The sequence below is a fragment of the Capricornis sumatraensis genome, chromosome 22, assembly GCF_032405125.1.
Source record: "Capricornis sumatraensis isolate serow.1 chromosome 22, serow.2, whole genome shotgun sequence".
NCBI lineage: Eukaryota > Metazoa > Chordata > Mammalia > Artiodactyla > Bovidae > Capricornis > Capricornis sumatraensis.
The window spans coordinates 23539756-23561419 of NC_091090.1; the positions used below are offsets into that span (position 1 = coordinate 23539756).

A 21664-nucleotide genomic window follows, 5' to 3' on the forward strand; every position below is an offset into this window, starting at 1 on the left:
GCTGTTTGAAAACAGTTGGCTGTAACAGTCTTTAAAGGACAGATTTCACAGCAGAGTCAGTATTATGAACCCTCTTTAACACATAAGAAAATTGAGGTGTCAAGAGTTTCTGGAACTCTCAGGGCTGAAATTATAAGTCAGTGTCCTGGGAAGGTAAAGTCTGACAAGGTGGTTTCAGGTGGGGAGGATGTAGGGAAAAGGTTAGGAGAACAGTACACCTTTGGGGCTGTCAGCAAGGTGAGTGGGTGGGGAAAGGAAAATGACTTTGAGCATCACGGAGGACCCAAGGAAGGACAGAGATGTGAGGAAGAGCCAGTCAGCAAAGTTATGATTGTCTCCTGCAGGGGTTGCAGTTTGTAAATAGAAGTGGGCTCTGCTTTGGTGGATGTCGGTGGGAATGGCAATTTCTCGTGGAATTCTGTAGGACTTGGTGCAAGTCAGGGAAACAAGAAAGATGTGGAACCTCTTACCAGTGTCTGGGAGGGTTCTAGAGGTTGGTAGGTTAGAGGAAAGACAGAAGAATTTCTGAAGAGGATTTGGCTCATCTTGTGGCCTTGGAGAATGAGCCGCGACCCAGGGGAGAGGTTAGGAGGAAGGATGGGGAGAAAACCAAGCTTCAGTTCAGGTGGGAAGTAGGTGTCCCAGGGAGAGGCTGAGGGTGGATGGGAGCTCTTGGCTGTCCCTTAACCATTCCTCCTGTGACAGATGGAGGTCCCACAGCTTGCTCCGTCTCCTCCAGGGTTCTGGGCTGACCCCACCTCGAGAAAACACAACTCTCTAGCACTGTCTTATCTGGGGGTAGGGGTTCACGTGTGCTCTGTTAATACATCCCAGGACTGTGTTGGCTTTTTGTCACCCCATCACACTGTGGTGTGCAGGCCATGGAAAAGGCTTGCTGCATTCAAGGCAGCCTTCCTGGGCCTGTCTGGGAGCTGACCGGCTGCAGCTGCACTTTTGTCCTTTGGCAGTCTCATTGTGTCACTTCCACCTCCTCTTTCCATCTCGTAGTTATTTTATAGCTCTGATTCCTCATCCGCTATGTTGACTCTCCCTCCCCATTTCATCTCATCTTGAAGCTTAGGAAAGTTGCTTTTCACTCTTCAAGACTTTGCTAAAGATGCTGAATGTAACTAGGATTGTCAAGCCCTCGAATATACTACTGTGTTCCTCTTTCAAAGCTGACCATGACCCATGTCAGTGATCACTTTCTGGTGGGCCTTTTAAGTACCTGTACATCCCATTAGAGGTATGTATCTTGCTGAGGTCAAGATGCACAGCAGATAGAGGACCTTTCCCTTAACCTATTGCTCAAGTAATCCTGGGAAACAAGTTTTTAGTGAACCCATCCCGCTTTCTGATTCTCACTTTGGGGATCAAGTGTGAAGCGTTGATTGTACACAGGCTGTCAAAAGTGACTCCAGTGTTTTTAGTGGGCTGCAAGCAATGATTCCAAAACGCTAGTTGTAATTTAGATTTTACCAGTAGCAATGCCATCTCCAGAAAAGGTAGATGGGGTGATAGCATGTAAAAGTACAATTATGTAGTAAACTTTAAAGGCATTATCTTCAAATAATTTAATAACTGTCATATGGACAAGGAATCCCAGGTGGTGAACCTAAGATTAGGAGTGAACAGAGTTCCAGGAAGACGTGCTTTCCTTAATATAAAGAACTTTGCCGACCCTGCTCTGTCACATAGAGGCCCTTTATCTGCCAGTCTCCATACGTTCTTGCAATTTTGTGGGGTATAATTCATCTTGGAGCAGACACTTGAATTCATTTAAAGCAGTAGATTGCTCTCTCTTATCTCCTCACCTGTCTTGGGCCTTCATTTCCTCTTAAGCATGTTTGTTCTGCTCATTCTATTTGGAGATTGTTCTTCTTGATAGGGAAGATTAAATCAAGTAGTGTTGGGTAATTTTCCTTTCTAACTGTCATCAGTAAAAATCATGCCCATTGTTCTCCAACTCTGGCGTCTGTTAGCATCTCCTGTGGAACTTGTTACAGGTACAGAGGCCCAGGCTTTACCCCTGAACCAGAAGGTATGAGGTGGAGCCTGCCCAGATCGCAGCTGCAGGCCCCAGGCCCTTGACCTGGGGCTCACCTCGCCCACCCAGAGCCAACCTGCTCCAGGCCAGGCCTCTCAGGGGCTCATCCCCGTGGTCGGGCCATGTGCAGAGGCAGCTGGGTGCCTCTGGCTGCTTCCTGGTTCCCTGGGTGCAGCTCCTGAACTCCACCCTGGCCTCCCTTTCAGCTGCTGTTTTCCCTACACACCCTTCCCTGTGTGTCCAGTCCTGGGCTGGACTTCTGCCCTGTTTCTATTGTGATGTTGTCAGAGGGAGATTTAAAAAGATGCGTATCTGATGATGTCACCCTATACTTAAAAACACCCCTGTGACCTTCCACTGCTCTTAGTATAAAGACCAACCAACACCTCTTGCGTGGTCCGACAGGTTCTGCATAGCCTGGGTCCTTCCTGCCTGTTTTCCAGCCTCTTCTCAAACTGTTTTGAACCTTCTGTCAGTCATCCAACCACACTGGCTTTCTCACCTCTTCAAAAAAGAAACTGTACTACCTCTGTCTCCGGAACTCGGTATATGCTGTCGCTTAGCCTGCAGCCCTTTTAACCCCACCTGAGTATCCTCTGGACTTCTGCTTGCCCTTCAGTTCTTGGCTTAATCATTACATCATTAGAGAAGCCTTTCCTGGCCCCCAGGCATGGCTGGAGTCCCTCATGGCACATTCTTACAATGCCAAGGACATCTCTTTTTTAGCACTTTATCACAGTTATATGATTAGTTGATTAATGTCAGTCTCTCCCACCAAATTGTAAACTCTATTGAGGGCATGCAGACTCTTTATTCACCATTCATGTCTCTAGAACCTAGCACAGTACCAGAGTAGGTGCTTAATAAATATTTTCTGAATGAATGAATGAGTGAGTGATGGCAGACGGTTCTTAGAACCACAGATAATAGCATCATCTATCCGACAAAAGGACTCACCATGCCTGAGGACCTTCTGTGACACTCCCACTGCTATAAGCGCACCCCCCTGGATGTTAATAGCCTGAACTGAACTTGAATTTACTGCATTCAGTTCGATATTGTGATTTGAACGAAGGTCACGTCCCCTGGCCAACACCACATCCCTGTCATTTCTCAGATTCTGGCCATACCTGCTTGTGACTAGTTCCCTTTCCTCTACTGCCTTTACACTGAGGCCCTAGACATGCTGCGGCTGAGACCGGGTTAGCTGTGACGTATGATATGCCCTCTTGTTTCTTCTAGTAGGTTTTTCTCTGAAGTAAGGAAATTCCCTCATTTTCTGTAGGACAGTGATGAGTTCCTTCCAGCCCCAAATTGGTGAGACTGAACAGACACCTCTTTTTACCTTGTCTTAGCTTCCTTCTGGTTTTTCTTTTAATATTTTGTTAGAGGTTGTGATGTCTTAGACTGTATCATTTCTCATTCTCTCTTCCACTATTGTCTCTTAAGATTCGTGGAGATTCATGGAGACCCTCTCCTCCCATTGTTTGTATTAACTCCTAGTGCCTGATGTACCCTGTGAGGCATCTGGTTTTATCCAAACAGATTGCTGCTTTTTTGGTCAAATTTCAGTCTTTTTTTTTTTTTAATTGGTGTGTAGTGGTTTTACAGTGTTGTGTTAGTTTCTACCTTACAGCAAAGTGAATCAGCTATACATATATCTCCTTTTTTGGATAGCCTTCCCATTTAGGTCACCATCAGAGCATTGAGTGAAGTTTCAAATTTCAGTCTTAAGCTCTGTGAATCGGTTGGGTTGGTCTTCTGCCAAGTGATTCTGGCCACCTTGGTCAGTTGGAGAGAACCCTGACTGGGGACAAGGAGGGAGGTCAGAATCCTGCTTTTGAGGTCTTCTGTGATGACATGGGTCACAAGCTGTGTGATGAGAAGCACCCTGAGTGTCAGCTCCCCTCTCCCAGCCACCCCAGATCAGCTCAGCAGGGCTTCAGTAATTTCTGGTGCAGCTACCATCTCCAGAAAGGACTGAGTGTAGTAGGGTACCCAACTTTGCAAGTGGTTAGCATCACAGCATTTTATCTTCGGAAAACATCTTAGAGACCATCCATTCTCATGTTACGCCTGACAACAACGACACTCAGAGAAGGCGAATCGCTGGTGTTTGATTGCACAGTTAGCTCCAGAGGCCCCCCAGCCAGGGTTCCTCTTGCACCCCAAGAAGCCTATTTTTGGACCATGTTTCTTCTTGGTCAAGAGAACCAGAAGTGAGTGGGAAAGCACATTCTAAATGTTCACTTAGTTATTAGCAGGGTTATTAGAAAAGACATAGAACTTAACATTTTTAGTATAAATGTTAGGAAATGTGAATGAATGGATATGAATGAATGGATCTATTTGTATTATGAGTGATAGTAATATGACAGAAACAGCCTAGGATAGGAAATTGTAAAACTGCTCCCCTCCATTGAGATTATTGACTTTGATCCCGGTTGCAACAGAAAGGCAAAATCTTCAGGAGAACTGTCTATGCAGTTCATGTTAAATACCCCAGTTTTCTGAAGAAATGTTTGGGGTTTTTCCAGCCTGAGTTGAGTGCCATTGAGGGGGAAGTGGGTAGAGGAGAAGGGGTGGGAATATGATGCTCTTCCAACGTGATGGTCCCCTAGTATAGCAGGTGCTCCCTGGGGGTGCACGGTCTGGGCAGAAACCGCTGGCCACTGTCCTGCCACGTCACCCAGCAGCCCTCTGGCAGCACAAACAGGAAGGAGCCACTTGTGTGCTGGTTTGGGCTTGGCCCCGTTGGCTAGTTTCCTCCCATCTCTGCGTGAAGTTGAACACCGTATCCAAGGTGTGCCCTGTTGTGAGCAGTTCTTAGGAAGCAGTCCTTTCACACCTGTAGGTGTCTAACCAGAGTGTTTACCGAAGGGGACCTGTTAACAGCAACTCCTGAGTTTCCATATGTACCTTTCCCTGGGCTTTTTTTTTTCTTTTTCTAAATTTGTTTTATTTTTTGGCTCAGTGGCACGCAGGATCTTAATTCCTCAACCAGAGATGGAATTCGCATCCCTTGCAGTGGCAGCACAGAGCTGCAATCACTCTATCCCCAGGGAATTTCCTCCAAGGGCTTTTCTAAAGCTCTCTGCCCACTCTCCTCTCCCCACGTTATCGTATTCATTAAGAAAAGACCTGTTCTCCTAGAGTCACTTGTTTTTCCTCTGGTGCTTTTTTAATTGACCTACAGTGCTTTTTTTTTTTTTTCTTTTCTAACCATCTGCCTCCCCCTTCCTCTTATTATGACCCTAAGTGTTCGGAGTTCAAGTGTGTAGACATGAAATGTAGTTTCTCAGTCATTTGAAAAGTCTGGGTACTCTTAGATCCCATGACTCTTTACAAATCATTTCAGGAAATGCATGACGCTGCTTCATTTTCTCCACACCCATTATTAAATTTCAGAAACTATGGTCTAACTCAAAGGAGAGATCTTGCTTTTCTCACACCCACGGTTTAAATAAATGCTAGTCTCCATTTCTGCCTGATAGAGAGACCACGTGAGATGCATGAACCACTTCTCCCCCAGGTAGCATCAGTTTCTGAGCATCTTCCGGGGATGTTTTCTTTGGTACTTTTATGTTCTGAGGTCTGTAGGATGTGAGGCCAGTCTCCAGGTAGCCTAAGCCAAAGGAGCACCACTCTAGAAGGAGCTCTGATAAGATCCACAATGATATCAGGGCACCATGGTTCATGTCTATCTTTAGAGCTTTTAAAAACACACAGGTGCATGCTTTGACAGTTTTTGAACTAACATGTCATTTTATATCTGTTAGTCTTACTCTCCCCACCTGCTTGTGTAAGCTTTTGCACAGCAAGAAATGTCTTTGGGTTTGTTTTTTTTTTTAATCTATTCCTTAGACCATCTCACTGCTCTGTAGGTTACAGAAGCTGTTCACGACAAGGAAAATGGATAGTTTGCTGACTCACCAGAATACCATGTAAAAACTTCTCTCCCCACCCCATCCCGAAAGCCCTTTTAAGGGTGGCAGTTATGACCATTGGTACTTTGGAGATGAGAAAGGGACAGCTAAATGAGAACCTTGTGCTCAACTTACTGAATTGGGAGAGAAAGTGCAAAGTGTTGGGAGAGAAAGTGCAAAGTGTATGCAGGTCCCTGGATTTTGGTGTCTTTTTATTTATTTACTTGTTTTATTTTTTGTATCTTCTCTCTGTATTTAATTACTTTTGGCTGTGCTTTGAGGCCTGTGGGGTCTTAGTTCCCAACCAGGGATCAAACCTGTGCTCCCTGCAATGAAAGCAGAGTCTTAACCACTGGACCACTCTGGAGGTCCGTCTTTTTTTTTTTTTTTTTAATTAAAAAATTTTATACAATTTTTCAAGGTTACTTTCTGTTTACAGTTATTACAGATTATTGGCTGTATTCCCCCTTTGCTACAAAACATCCTTGAGCCTGTCTTATACCCAATAGTTTGTGCCTTTCTGGTATCTTTTTAAAGTTCATCCAACAGACGTTGCTTCAGCTAGAAGCTGAAGGGATTCCTTTTGTCAAGTGGCGTAACTGGCGCCTTTTTATTTACCCAGCACTCTTCGTAGCTAGACTTGGTCCGCTGACACGGAGGAGACCACAATTTCTTCTGCACGTGTGCAGCTGTAGGTCTGAGGTGTCCAATAAGCCTGACCTCAGAAGCCAGGTGCTAGTTGCGAGTGTGAGTCCCCAGTTAGACTGGGGGCTCTTCTCTCCTTGGTCATCCCCAGCGCCTCCAGGAGCTCAGCCCTAGGTCTTCTCTGCCTTTGAGTCATTGTGATCAGTCACATCCTGCTGTGAGCACGGCTGCCCATTGTATAAGGAAGACCTGATTTTCTCTCTCAAAGTTTATGTTACAGGTCAAACTTGATTATCACCTCTGTTTAAGTAACCCCCCCCCCCGCCCCCGCACACACACACCTTTTAGGTGATAGGAGAGAAACTTGGGGAAAAATAGGGGTGGAGACCTATTAAAACGCTCATGTGTTATTTCATATTTCAGGTTTCTCAAGCACGAAGGAGTATGTGCCCATAAAAAAAACCAGCACCCAAGGTCTTGTTTTACAGTGATCATATCTATATAAAAACATCTGTCAATGCTTTGAATGTCTGGAATATAGTAATAAAAATAATATTGAGGCTGTTTCTGTAGATTGCCATAGAAAAGTACTGAATTACTGTTCTTAAAGCACCCTAAAACTAAAGTGTAACAGCAGTTTTTTCTATGAAATAGAGTTCAGTTATTTTCTGAAAACTCATGGGTGTTCATAAGTAATTTCAGATCACCCAGGATGTGATACCAAGACAGTGGCTTGAGCCTCTGAGACCCCCAAATCAAGGATATTCTTATTTGTGTTGGGTTGGAAGGACAAGGTACTTCCTTCCATGTGTCTGTAGACTTGACAAGACTTTTAGTGTAACTCTGGATGGAGCAGAGGGAAGGAATGCATTATACTAGCCTTGTGGGGCCCAAGGTAGATGAAGATCGTTTCTTGTTTGTTAATGGTTAATTCGTAGGTTTGTCTTAGACCTAGGTCCTACACTCACTATTCCCTATTAGTAATCTTAGGATTGATGCCTAAAAACATCTGTCATCTGAGTCATCCAAGTTCAGAGTCAATCTCAGAAGTCTCAGGTTTCTTCAGGAAGTTGAGTTCAGAAATCATTGGTGAGATCAGGTTAAGGTGACTTTTCTCTATTGTCAGCCTTAATAATTGTCCACAACAAAGCAAATATGCTGTAATCATATATTTATAAGATTACATTTTCTTAGTGGTTGGGCATTTAGGAAGTCAAGATCTTTTATAGCCATTTTTCCCCCCACTAACAGTTTGAAAAAAGTTGACGCATACAGTATTAGAAAAGACACTAAACAGATTAGGATTTCTTGGTCTGGGAGAAGCTAGGATGAAGAAGGAGCGTGACTCAGGTTAAATGATTGTAAAGGCTATCGAAGTGACCAGATATAGTCTCAGATATAGTCTCCAAACAGCAGACTTCAGAACTGCAGGAAGCTTTCTAAAAATGGCCTTTTGCTAGAATAAGAGGTTATGGGCTGAAAACATAAATACAGAACGAAGGCTCAGTAAAGGAGATGCTTTAATGTAGTGAACATTTACTGGGTTCTTTCCATGTGCTAAGCTCTTTCCTACATGACCTCATTTAATCTTTAAAACAACTTTAGGAGGGAAGTCTTATTTATCCCCATTATACACATTAGGAACCCTGAAGTCAGATAGGTTATATAATTTGTCCAAGATCCCACAGGCCAGAAATCAGGGAGCTGGGGTTGATGAGGCCTCCTTCACAGGGTGTTAGAGAAAGACTGGGGTATTTGGAGACCAGTCCTTTTTTTTTTTTAAGATTGCAGTTCCTTTTCAAAATGCCTTAGACTAGATCTAGTAAGCCCCATACGGCGGTTCTTGTGTTTTGTTTTTCTTTAGTAACTCTCCTTCTTGTTGTTCAGTTGCCAAGCCCTGTCCTATTCTCCTTAAGTATCATAGAATCTTAGGATGATGACCTTGAAAGAAAGATTAGTCAGCCTGCAGCCTATTCTTTGAGAGACAGAAAGCAAAGATAGATCTTCTCACTTATTTAGGGATAGTGAGAAGTTCTTTTTGCTAACACTGGAAATCTTCAGAAAGGCCCTCTACTCAAAGGGTAGTGATCCTTTGATAGTTCAAGTGTGTATTCTAGCAGTCAGGAAGTTTATATCAAAGCTAAAACCTCATTTGACACAAGTTCTTTTATAGCCTAAGGGGAAGTTAGAGAAAGACTAAATACTACTTCTTTATAAAATCGCATTATTCACTCCAGCCACCCCGGAGGTTCGTGCAGTGGTTATTTCTTGAGCACCTACTATGTGCCAGACATTATATTGAATTGTGATGAGTCTGCTCTGAAACATCTTTAAGACTAACAGTAGACAACCCAGCCACGCTGGATAGTTTAGAGTCAGATTTTTTTTTTTTTTAAAGATTTTTTGATGTGGACCATTTTTATAGCCTTTATTGAATTTGTTACAGTATTTCTTCTGTTTTATGTTTTGTGTTTTTTTGTCCTCTAGAGTCAGATTTTTAATTTTTTTGAATAATGCTTAGCCATTCGCTCTGTGTTATTTAATCCTTATGATACTCTCTGAGACTGTGTTATCATACCCATTTTACAGATGAGGAAAATTAAAATTCAGCCACATTAAGAAACACACCCCATGTCACACAGCAGGGCCTTGGCCATGTGATGTGAGCTCCCACATCCCATGAGAATAATGACCATTTTCATGTAGTACTTTAGAGTTTTCAAAAGGCTTTTCTTGTGTTATTTCATTTAATTCTGTAAACAAAAATGATAGTAGTTATACTCATTTTACAGATAGCAATAATCATTTCTATTTATTGTGTACTTTGTATGTGCCAAGAGTGGCAGACAACCTACTAGATAAGGCCTGGTCCGTGTAAATGCTCACAGAGCCCTAATCAGCATCCTGATTCCCATTTTCCAGGTGAGCCACTGAGGCCCTCAGAATCTAAGTGACTTGCTCAATAAAGTGGGGAGCTGTGATTCAAGCCCCAAATTGGCTGTCCAGCTGGCACACATGAACTCTTGGCTATGTTCACTTCACCATGCTATGCTGCCTCATTTTCTCGACGAGGAAACTGAGGTTCAGAGGGTTAGCTAGTACAGCCAAGGTATCCAGCTCACACATAGCTGAGCTGGGACCCCAGCTCAGATCCTCTCATCAGAAAGGCCCCTTGTTTCCCCTTGTACTGAGCTGCCTGTCAGCTTAAGGAGAAATGCAAAGCTGTATCTTCCATTCAAGCTAAGTCCCCTGATTCCTTTGTGACATGTCTAAACATCAGTGACTTTAGTCATTCTTTAGATTTCTTTGTGTTTCCCCCACTTTTAGGCAGAGAGCCCTATACTGCTGGTAACATGCTACAGTATGGGAGTGGAGATACAGATGAAACTGCTTGCTCAGAAAGTCATCCGGTGATGTTAGATTATCTGAGTCCCGTGTGCCCTGCTCATTTTGCTGTGTGGTTCTTATCCTTTGTATCTATTAAAAATGGTGCTTGAGGGAAGGCCTTGTCTTTGTGAGACTGCTTTCTGATGTTGTAAGGAATGCATCTCTTTCCATCTGAAGGTCATTTACCATTTATCTGAATAGCAAATGACATTAATGGTTAAAACAAGGAAGTATATCTGTATCAGATATATAACAAGGATCAGGTTTGAAATGTTGCCGATCTATTACAATCTCAACCTTGAACAGTTTAAAGCACAAAATTTCATTACTTGAACGATTAAATATCCATCCAATTTCTGAAGGAAACGTCTCTGTGAACCATTTACGATAGTATACTTAAATTCAAATTGCAAACTCAGGTAAATGTTCCTTAAAACAGAATTGGATGAAATTTTTCTGTATATCTGTTGATACAGTAAACATTTGATAAATATCCAGATGTATTTAATTATTTTGAGTCAAAGAAAGTATGTCCCATTTAGATAGTCTTTAAATAAATTGTTTCTGAATTGAACAAATAAACAAGAAATAGCTGAAACTAAATGGCTTTGTACAGAAAAACTGAGAGGCTTTAAAGGAGGAATGATCTCAGAAAAAACCCCACATCTTATTATCCACTTTTTTTTGGTAGAGATAAACCTGAATTGACTCAAATATATTTATTGTTTTCAAAAATCGAGCTTTCCATTTTCAGAGGCTGATAGGTGATATGGGAATAATTTAAAAATTAAACCTATTCTGAATGGATTAACTCCAATTCAGATGTATTTTAATCATGAAACAATTCCTGTGTCACCAAAAGTTTTTTAAAAGGCAAGAATTAATATCACTGAGCACCTCCTGTGCTAGCCCTCTCTGCATAGTCTTCTCATGCAATTTCCACATCTCTGTGATTCAGATATTATTACTTCCCATCCCCTTTTACAGATAAGGAAACCGAGGTTCAGAGTCACTGAGTGATTAACCCAAAATCACACAGCTTAGAAATATAAGCCTCAGAACTTGAACCTAATTCGACATGTTCCAAAATCCATGGCTATTCTGATATACAAAGCTGTTTTGAGAACAGCCTGGTGTATTGGAATTTTTTAAAATTAAGAAAAAGTGAACTTCGCAAAAAAAAAGTTAAAAGAAATTAGCTTATGATTCTTTGTGTATCTCCAAAAAACTCTGTTAGAGATACATTGAAAGATATTACTAATTCTCAGCCGTTCACTCTAACCAGTTGGTTGCCCATTATTTTTGTTATTGTAGTGACTGTAGGTAACTCCAGGCCACATTCCAAACATGTGACATCGTTTAAACAGATTCCAATAGGATTAAAGACATTTCCCTGTTGTGTTTTGGGTTTTTTTCTTCCTGTCAGAAACTCATGTGCTTTACATCGAAACTAGATGGTGATAAAGCTTTTCTGTTCTTGGTTAGTTTTGAAATTAAGGTTTGTTTTTTTCTTAACGGTTATTTTCTGGGGTAGCTTTAGCATCAGAATAACATAACTGTGCATGCTCACTTGCTCAGTCGTGTCCGACCCTTTGAGACCCCATGGACTGTAGCCCTCCAGTCTTCTCTTTTCATGGGGATTCTCCAGGCAAGAATACTGGAGTGGGTTGCCATTTCCTTCTCCAGGGGATCTTCCTGACCCAGGGATCGAACCTGTGACCACTGAGCCATCTGGGAAGCCCAACATAACTGGCTCCTTTCTTTCCTGTTGTACTTACATGCTGTCCCCTTTGTGCTCATCTCTACCCCAGACTCCTCATCCCCATTGACCTGCCTGGGATGTGAACTGTGCTAAAATCACAGAATCATGCATTTTTTAGAACCAGAAAGCACGTCTGAAGGATACTGACTGGATGCGCAGCAGCAAAAGGCACCATCTCTCTACTTTTTAATTGAGTAAATTGTTCCAACATTTCTTTTTAAAAAAGAAATAAGTAATACATGTTCATTGGAGTAATAAATTTAAAAAAAAAAAACACAGAAAACAAAGAAAATAGAGTTCAACTTTGTGAAGATACCCAAAACAGATTGTTTTCTAAATGACTGTTAGTCTTTCCAAATAGAAATATTTATGTGTGAGGGAGACAAATAGTCCTTAGGCATGATGCATTTTGTTACTTTCACAGAGACTCGGAGTCTAGAAAGCTGTGCGCTCCATAGGGCCTGCAGGGTGGGGTTGTGGGAAATTCGTCGTCCTTGTATAGTCTGATTTTTTTTTCCCCTGCTTTATCCTTTCTAAGTTTGGGGTTGTGTGTGTAGGCCAGAGTGGCTGGTGTGCTAAGGATTTTCTTCTTTTTCCCAGACCCCAGGCAGGCGCAGTCCTCCCCGCCCTGGTCCTATGACCAGTCCTACCCCTCATACCTGAGCCAGATGACTCCTCCATCCATCCACTCCACCACCCCGCTGTCCTCTACGCGGGGCACCGGGCTGCCCGCCATCACCGACGTGCCCAGGCGCATTTCAGGTAAAGACCACACTTGATCTCAGAGCCCACTCTGGTGCAAGGGTGGGACTGGGGCTGCAGGGTGGGCCCAGCTGTCTCAGCTACGCTCACAGTAAACTCTCCGTCAGAGGCTTGTGAACAGGGGTCCCACAGCTGCAAACCAGGTTTTCCAAATTACAGGGCTAGTGAGGGCTTGAACTTAAATTGAGGTCAAGAGCCTGAATCTCCACCAGACATGGCATCCTTTGCTAAGAGGACACTCAGTGTCCCCAAGGTTCAGTCCTGCTGAATTGCATCCCCTTCGGTTGGCGCTGTCTCCCAACTGGGGCCTTCTCCTGAGGGTCTTGTGCCCGCCCGCCCAGCTTTCCTCTGCTTGCGTTCCTTTCTGTTCCTAACATCTGCCTGAAAGCCAAACTACAGCCTGAAGGCACAGCCCTCTGTTTCTAGAGGCTCTTAAACACCCAGGAGTTCCAGGTAGCCAGTTCAGAGAGAGAGAAACTGCACACTTCAGATCCCCGTCAGACAGACACGAGTCACTCCAAGGACAGTGAGGCTGCAAGAGGCTTAAAGGGCCACGTGTTGTGGCCTCTGAGCAGCCAACTCAAGACCCAGGCAGTGCCATGAATCACACAGCTCACTGCTGTTGCTCGCAACGTGGCAGCCCCCAGGGCTCACCGTCCTCTCTTCCCAAGGCACCACGAAATTCTGTGACTCATGGTGGGGGTGTGTGTGATCAACATCCTGGCCTCACCACCCCCCTCTCATAGAGCGTTTGTCCCTGGGAACCAGAGAGTATCCACAAAGATGTCAGATTGACAAGTGGAGGAAAGTTAAAGGCTCTCGGCCAACCCTCTGAGTCCTGTGAATAAGAAAAAAAAAAATCTGTCATATACCCCCTGCATCCGGACCGCAGCCCTGCCCCCATCAATTCAGATGCAGCCCTCCCCCGCTCCCCCCCACCCCCTCTGCAAGAAGCACACACAGTCGGACCCTCTATGCGTCCAACACTGCTCTCAGCGTTCGGGCTCCATGCATCTATTTGACTCCTGGCCAGGTTAATGCCTTTCTTTCTTTCTCTTTGTGTTTCTGTCTCTGTTTTCTCTCCCTCTCTCCTTTTCTGCAAAAGCTCGAAGCCGGTACTCGCTCCGCCGGGTTGCACCACTGGCAAGCTGATGGGCCGCCCGCAGGCTTGCAGGTTGCGATTAGCTCAGACTCCTTTATTTCTTTCAACTTGGGAGGAGGGAAGGCTTTGTTTCTGAAGCGAATGGCAGGAAAGGGCTCTCGGGTCCTAAGGCCTTCACCTTTTCTGCCACAGACGGACTCCCTTAGGGGTGAGTAGGGAAAGCAGGGGTGGGGGGTGGACGGGAACCTTCCGAGTCTTGGGAAAACCACGTGACCCTTTCTCATTCCAACTGCTGTTATTGTCATGATCATATGGTATTTATTGGGGAATCTGCAGAGTATAGAACTGTAGTGATCACTTCCCTTTACTGGAACGGCTCCCTCCTTTAGGCAAACGTCAAGTAAGGACACGGGAAAGGATGAGGGAAGCACAGAGGGGTAACCAGGGCTGATGCAGGGTCACAGGGACACTGTTGGATGGTGTTGAGTTAGTTCTGGTCCTCCCTTACGTCTTTTAGGCTGAGTCTGTTTTTGTCTTACCTAGGGCCAAGGTGACACTTTGCCAGGACAGATTTGTGCAACTTTGCCTCTGTTTAGGGTTCTCTGGGGCTTCTGTCTGTTCAACCCTCTGTGGCTGAAGCTGTTCATCCTCTGGCTTTACCTGGAGGGGAAAAAAAAACCTCAGGGAGAGATGGCAGCTTTAGAGACATTTATCTCCAGCATTTTCTTTCTGAGGTGTATTCAATGAGAAAACGTTGACAATAACACTGGAAAAAAAAAAAAAAGCTGCCTAAATGGCGTTTTATCATTTATCATGTGTAATATGGAGCAGCCAGGTTATTTGGAGGCAGTTTAATGAGATCTACTGAAAACATTTGCATGAACGAATATGACACAGCTTTTCTCATTTCACGGAGGAGGCAGAGACTGGTTTATTATCCAGCCATGTATTAATCTGAGGCCAAAGGTAGGAACGGGCTTCTGCTTGAAACTAGTTTAAACCTGAGTTTAGTCCAGTTTCTTCCTTCCACCCGAAACATCTCTATGAGTTGTTCCTGGCAAAGTAGCATGGGGGCCAGGGTGGGAGGTTCTGTGTAAACATGAGAGCAAAGAGAACAGAAAATCCCTCTTGTCAGCGTGTAACGAATCAGGAAGAAAGAACTAGATGTCAACTGTCAGGGAACCAGAGGAGCCCTGCTTCTTCTGACCTTGCTCTTGGGTGTGGGGCTGCATCCACGCCCCAGAGCACTGCCTGGTGGACTACGGAGCCAAGTCTTCAGGAGTGAGCCCCATCTCCAGTTCCCTTGGGACTGGTTCTAGGACACTCCTTGGACAGAAGTCTGTCTCATAGATTCTCAGGTACCACATTGCATACTTTCTGTCTTGTTATTATCCCCCTCAGTATCGAAAGGTGTCCCTAAGTTCTAGGACGCTATGTCTCTATAACACGGACAGCTAAAATATTAACCTCTGTTGCCATCTCTGTTGCCAGTTCTGTGTTCACTTTTTGAGATGCTTTCCAGAATAGTTCCTGTTTTCTTTTAGTGTAGAGCAGTCCGTTCTCATCTCCCTAATCAAAACTTTCTCATATGAGCTTGGGTGAGAAGGAATACAATTCATCACTTACACAGTAAGGGTGGAGGTCCAGGCCCAGGTTTGAATCCCAGCTCATATTAGGCAAGTTTCTCACTTCTTGGAAACTTTTATTATTGGTAAAACAGGGATATAATATTTAGCTCTTAGGGTTACTATGGGGATTAAATGAGATGCATAGGTGTAAAGTGTTTGGGCAGGCCTGACACACCGTATGTGTGTCACACAGATTGTAGCTGATATTAAGGAGCTAAAAGTGTTTTGTAAAAATTGTATGTCTATTTATAATTTGTAGGCAAGCCCTGACTTAAATGAATCAGTTGATAAAAATCTAAACTTTTAAAGGAGTTATTTGCTTTATGAAATGGGTGGTCACAGAGTATATTTAAAACAAACAAACAAAAACTCATGAAATATTTAAATAAGTTAATACTATATGGCATTCATAAAGCACTTAACACAGTGCCTAACACATAGAGTACTCAATAAATATTTGTCACTATTATTATTCCATAGACTAACTATGAATTTTCATAGAGCTAAAAGAAATTGGGAGGCATTCACAAAAAGTCAGTAAAGCACTAAGAGAAAATAACTATTCATTTATGATGTCAGAAGACAGAAAATGTTAAATTACACTTACATGTAATTAGGCATGCTAATGTTCTTTTCCAAGGGATCATAAGCATAAAAGTCACCAGAAATATCTTTCAGAAAGGAATATTCCTAAGGAAATTCCATTTTATCCGAGAAGACCATTGCAAAGAAATAGCACAATTTAATCTATTTAAAGACCTTCAGAGAATCCAGCTTTACAACTTCCTTTTCTGTTGTTCTTTCTTCTGAGTCATTTATCAAGTGTGGCTGCAAATGCTCAAACTTAATGAATTACAATAAAGACAATAATACTAACCCATATATACCCTGTTGTTGTTTAGTCACCAAGTTGTAGCCAACTCTTTTGTGACCCATTGGACTGTAACACGCCAGGTTCCTCTGTCCATGGAGTTTCCCAGTCAAGAATGCTGGAGTGGGTTGCCATTTCCTTCTCCAGGGATCGAACCCAGGGATCGAACCCACTTCTCCTGCATTGACAGGTGGCTTCTTTACCACTGAGCCACCAGGGAAGCCTGTATATATGTCCTGGTGGTGGTGGTGGTGGTATTGTTTGGTCGCTAAGTCACGTCCAACTCTGTGATCCCATGGCTGCGGCTCCAGGCTCCTCTCTCCCCCACTATCTCCCAGAGTTTGCTCAAATTGTATATTCTGTAGTTTCCCCCACATCCTTTATGGAAGCAAGGAGTAAATAAAATAAGATGATAAAGATACATTACTTGCAATCCCTACTTTACTGCAAATAAAGATGCAAAACCAGACATCTCAAAGTTTACAGGGGGCAGTTCCAAGATCCAGGATACATTTCTTTAACCTTGAGTAGCCTTCAGTACTATAAGAAGAACAATAGCAGCAGTTATAAGTTTATGGCTGAACAATAAAGTGTTGTCCTGTAACTGACTAATAGGGCCGACCTTATTGTATTGAGTTTAGATTATATCCAGCTGAATTATAAAAATCAAGCGGAAACCAGTCTAGAGAGATCTAACGCCGAGAAAGCCCTTGAGGGTTGGTTCCTCTCCCCACCGAACTTACAATGATAAATATGGCCTTATCACATAATAATTGGGATTTAAGTAGCAACCCCATCTAAGAGTCCATGGAATTCTCCAAGCCAGAATACTGGAGTGCATAGCCGTTTCCTCCTCCAGGGGAGCTTCCCAACCCAGGGATCGAACCCAGATCTCCCACATTGCAGGGGGATTCTTTACCAGCTGCGCTACCAGGGAAGCCCTATAAATGACTGATAGGGTTGACCTTATTGTATTGAGTTCATATCCAGCTGAATTATGAAAATCAAACAGAAACCAGTCTAGAGGGATTTAGTGCAGAGGAAGCCCTTGAGGGATTGGTTCCTTTCCCTACCATACTTACAATGATAAATATGGCTTTATCACATAATAGTTGGGATTTAAGTAGCACCCCTGAACACCCAGTGATTTTACGTATTCTCTTATTTCATCTTACATGATTGTAAAAGAACATTCACCCTACAGAGGTAGCCAACGTTGTTTCTCACTGATTCTATTAAAGAGCAAGGTGTGTGGGAAGGCAGGGAGACTTGACAACAAACCAGACCACTGCATGGCTTCATCACTGTAATACTGTTATCACTCGTGGCATTTTTGATGTTCAAAGCACTTGTGAGGCTTAACACAAAGATTATAATTACTTTTCTGGAGCTCGTTAAAAAATAGTATGTAGACACATAATTACTGACTTTCAAAATGTATTTTATGTAATTATACTCTTACAAAAAGATGTCTAGCTATTTATTGTATCTTATTCTTTGACTTATGAGTCAGAGTATGAGCTATTGTTAGCCTTCTAACGGAGACTGTACATAGGTTTATTCATTGCAAATAACTCCTCCCATCTCACCCATGTAAGTTATAAGTACCTTGTTTGGGTGGGTGGGTGAAACAGAAAAGAGTACCTTTATTACTTTGCCAGGCCAAGGGGGCCACAGTGGGCTAATGCCCTCTAGATTGTGTGACCTACCCTGGGGTGGGTAGTGAGGAATCTTATAGCATGCAAGGAACAGGGCATGATCAGCTCATGGATGTTCTTCTGATTGGTTGGAGGTGAGGTAATGGGGAGTCAGCATCATCAACCTCCTGGTTCCAACCAGTCTAGGGTGCATAGACCCTAGAAGTATCTTGTGTGCGTGCATGCTGAGTCCTTTCAGTCGTATCTTGAAAGTCACAACTCTGTGACCTTGTGGATGTAGCTGGCCAGGCTCCTCAGTCCATGGGATTCTCCAGTCAAGAATACTGGAGTGGGTTGCCATGCCCTCCTCCAGGGGATCATCCCAGTCCAGGGATCGAATGTGCATCCCCTGCATTGCAGGCAGGTTCTTCACTGCTGAGCCACCAGGGAAGCCCTGAGGCATCTTAGATTAGCCTAAGTCTGTACTGCTCTTTGGCATTTTTTTCTGTGGTCTTGGTCGTTGTACCCATGGGCCTCTGTGAACCTTTTAGGAAGTTTCTTAGAGATGTAAGACACATGAATTAGATATACAGGATCATATATGTTATCTGCCTTGGGGTCCCTGGGAGAGACCAATACAGGTTATATGGATGTTTTTTCTCTACAATTGTAGGGTTATTTTTACATAAGACAGCATTAAGAACTGTAATCTTTTTGAAGATCTTTTTTTTTTTCTGTTTAAGCAAGCAGTCTTGAATTTATTCTTTCAAAATATTTAAATATCAACAAATGCCACTTGATCAACTATACAGGGCCACTAAGATGTCTCCATTTTTGTGACTCTTAGTTGCTAAACTATAATATTCCAAAAAGTCAGCAGAATAGGGGTTAGTCTGATAAAGAAAGTTCCTAAAAACTATTTTATTACTTCTACAAAATCTAGAAATTGCAGAGGAAAAACTCCATTTGATCACTCAAGGTCACTTGGCAGGATTGTTTCATGTCATTTCAAAGCCAGCAATGTTTGATGTAGTTCATTTTTAAATATCCCTTCTATAGCTGAGTTTCTGTCAGTTCCTCTGGTTTGAGGGTTTGAAACCAGCAGCTTCAGTAATGTGCCAAGTATATGTGGATGTTAATTTTAGCTGGGCCTCTCTTAACTCACAGGAGGGAGTGACGCCTTCAGAGAGGTTAAAAGGAAAACTCCAGCAATTAAATCAGAAAGGTAAAGCAACTATAATAAAACACTAGACCATCTACTTTTTACTATAGAACTATTCCTTTATTAAGACCTACCTGTTCGGTAGACACACCTCTGCCATCTCAGCCACGGGCAAGTAATTAAGTTTAATAGGAGCCACTCTTATTTTGAAGAAGTTCTCTGTTTAAAGCCACAGAGGGGGAAGTTATTAAATTTAATGGACCCTAAACAAAGGCAAGCCCTGTGTTACCAAGTGAATATTCAATATTCTTCCCTATAATATTGACTGTGATTGGTTGGGTTAATTTTGCGTTCTGTGAGTTAAAACTCATCTTGCTTTCTTTAGAAATAGGATATTTTCTGACACAAGCAGAGGGTATTTTTATCTTATTGCTGTAGGCCCAGTTTCAAGGGCATCCCTGGACCTCAGCTGAGCATAATTTTTGAGTTTCTGATGCTGAGGATACAAGAATGATTTCCATTCCTATGAGATTGATTAGGGATAGTTGGCCCAGCTCACAAAGTTGACAAAATTTGGCTGTGTGACTAGTTACTGTTATTTGTAGCTAGAATGAGCTACCAAAGCCCAGGATGAACCTGGGTACAAGGTTCAACTGTGACCGTATACGTGGTTCTTGTCGATTGTTTTCATTGAGGGTTTATTTTTGATAACACGTATAGCCACCCACACGTGGAGAAAAGACTCAGTAATGAAAGCGATCATGCTTAGGCAGGGATGGCAAAAACGTGGTTACATATTTTAGTGAAAGATTTGCTGTAATCCCTTTCTTTTCATAGAAGTTTGGGTGCTTGAACCTAACTTGAGCAAAAGTATTAAAGTTAATTTTCGAATGACGCCGTGGCTTCTGTGGTTCACCGGGATCCACACGAGGGTGGAGGCAATTGAACTTGAGGAAACCTGAGTTTTGGTTTCATTGTCACTAAAGAGTCTTTGCATCTTTCTCAAATATGTCAGTTAATTTATTACACCTCCATGGTCTCGTGTAAGTGAGTTACTCAGAACTGTCCAGCCACTTGTCTCAGAGGTTCTTCAGGGAGTATGATTGTGTCTGTCCAGGGATTTGTTGTCCTTAGGACTTTTGGTAAAGAAAGCTTGTCTGACCTGATAAATGCTAGTGGAAGGACTAAGTTATGTCATTCCCTTCAAAAGAGTAGAAACATACTAGCATGTATATTTGTTTTTAAACTAATGCTTATTTTTTAGAGCGGTTTTAGATTTCCAAAAAGTTGACCATAAGGTACAGAGTTACTATATCCCTCCCCAACACCATCTGCACCAGCCGTTTTTTCTTGTCATTAACATTTTGCTTTTGTTTGGTACATTTGTTAACAGTTGACGAACCAGTATTTGTACGTTATTATTAACTAAAGTCCATCGTTTACAATAGGGTTCACTCTCCGTGTTGTATGTGCCTGTGGGTTTTGCCAAATGCTTAGTACCATGTATCCACCATTACAGAGTCACACAGAATAGTTTCATTGCCCTGAAAAGTCTCCTGGGTTCTACCTACTTATCCCTCCCCACCTGCCCTCTTCACCCCTGGCAGCCACTAATCTTTTTCCTATCAGTATATATTTTTAAAATGTATTTTACTTTTGTCTGCTCTGGCTCTTTGTGGCTGCATGCTGGCGTTCTCTGCTTGTGGAGAGTGGGGGCTACTCTTTAATTGTGGAGCACGGGCTTCTCAGTGCAGTGACTTTTCTTGTGAAGCACGCGCTCCAGGGCCCACAGATTTCAGTAGTTGCTGCATGCAGGCTTAGTAGATGTGGCTCACGGGCTTAGTTGCCCCTCTGCAGATGGAATCTTCCTGGACCAGGGACCAAACCAGTGTCCCCTACATTGCAAGGTGGATTCTTAACCACTAAACCACCAGGGGAGCTCAGTGTCTGTATATTTTTGCTGTTTCCAGAATATCATATAATTGGCATTACAGTAAGTAGCCTTTTCAGACTGGATTATTTCACTGAGCGTTATGCGTTTAAGGTTCCTCTATATCTTTTCATGGCTAGATAGCTCATTTCCTTTTGCCACTGAATGATATTCCATTGTAAGGATGTTATTAAATTTTTAAAAGCATTCAGGCCATTCTCCCTGCACCTCTGAATACTACCACACCATTTCCTTTTCCACTAATATTTGTTCCATTAAACACTTACTGAGCACCCACTATATGCCGTAACTGTGCTAGGTTGTAAGAATACTCAAGAACATGTAAGACACAGGCTTGTCCTTGAAGAAGCTGACTTAGTGATATTTCTTTTTAGAAAGCATTTCATGCATTCCTGCCTGGGGGAACATTTCCTCTGTCTTAGACATTGTCACCAAATGGCCCAGATTATGGCTTTCCTTATCTTTGGCTCATTTTTGAATGAAAACTTTCTTCTCATAGGAATGGTTTTGCTCGTAGGAACATTTACTATTTAGGTGGTTGTTCCTGTTGACTCAAGTACTGGACTGGCCCAGCTAAAAATAACAATCCATTTATGTGGCTACTTAGCTGCCTCCCCAAATACCCAACTCTCCTAGGTAACTGTGTTAGTCACTCAGTCGTGTCCGACTCTTTGCAACCCCACAGACTGTATTCCGCCAGGCTTCTCTGTCCATGGAATTCTCCAGGCAAGAATACTGGAGTGGATTGCCATTCCCTCCTCCAGAAGAATTTCCCAACCCAGGG

General features: G+C 42.9%; 1 protein-coding gene across 4 annotated transcripts in view; it reads left to right on the forward strand.

Moving 5' to 3' along the window:
• RUNX2 (RUNX family transcription factor 2) overlaps nucleotides 1–21664 on the forward strand; it is a 224007-nt gene that overhangs the window by 175710 nt on the left and 26633 nt on the right. For 2 of the 4 annotated variants that reach the window (XM_068960610.1, XM_068960611.1), the window contains exon 6: nucleotides 12368–12529. The exons of 1 other annotated variant lie outside the window; for it this stretch is intronic. In XM_068960610.1, the coding sequence (XP_068816711.1) occupies nucleotides 12368–12529 (162 nt within the window). The remainder of the gene's footprint in view (nucleotides 1–12367; nucleotides 12530–21664) is intronic. One more of the 4 variants, XM_068960612.1, reaches the window with a different exon arrangement.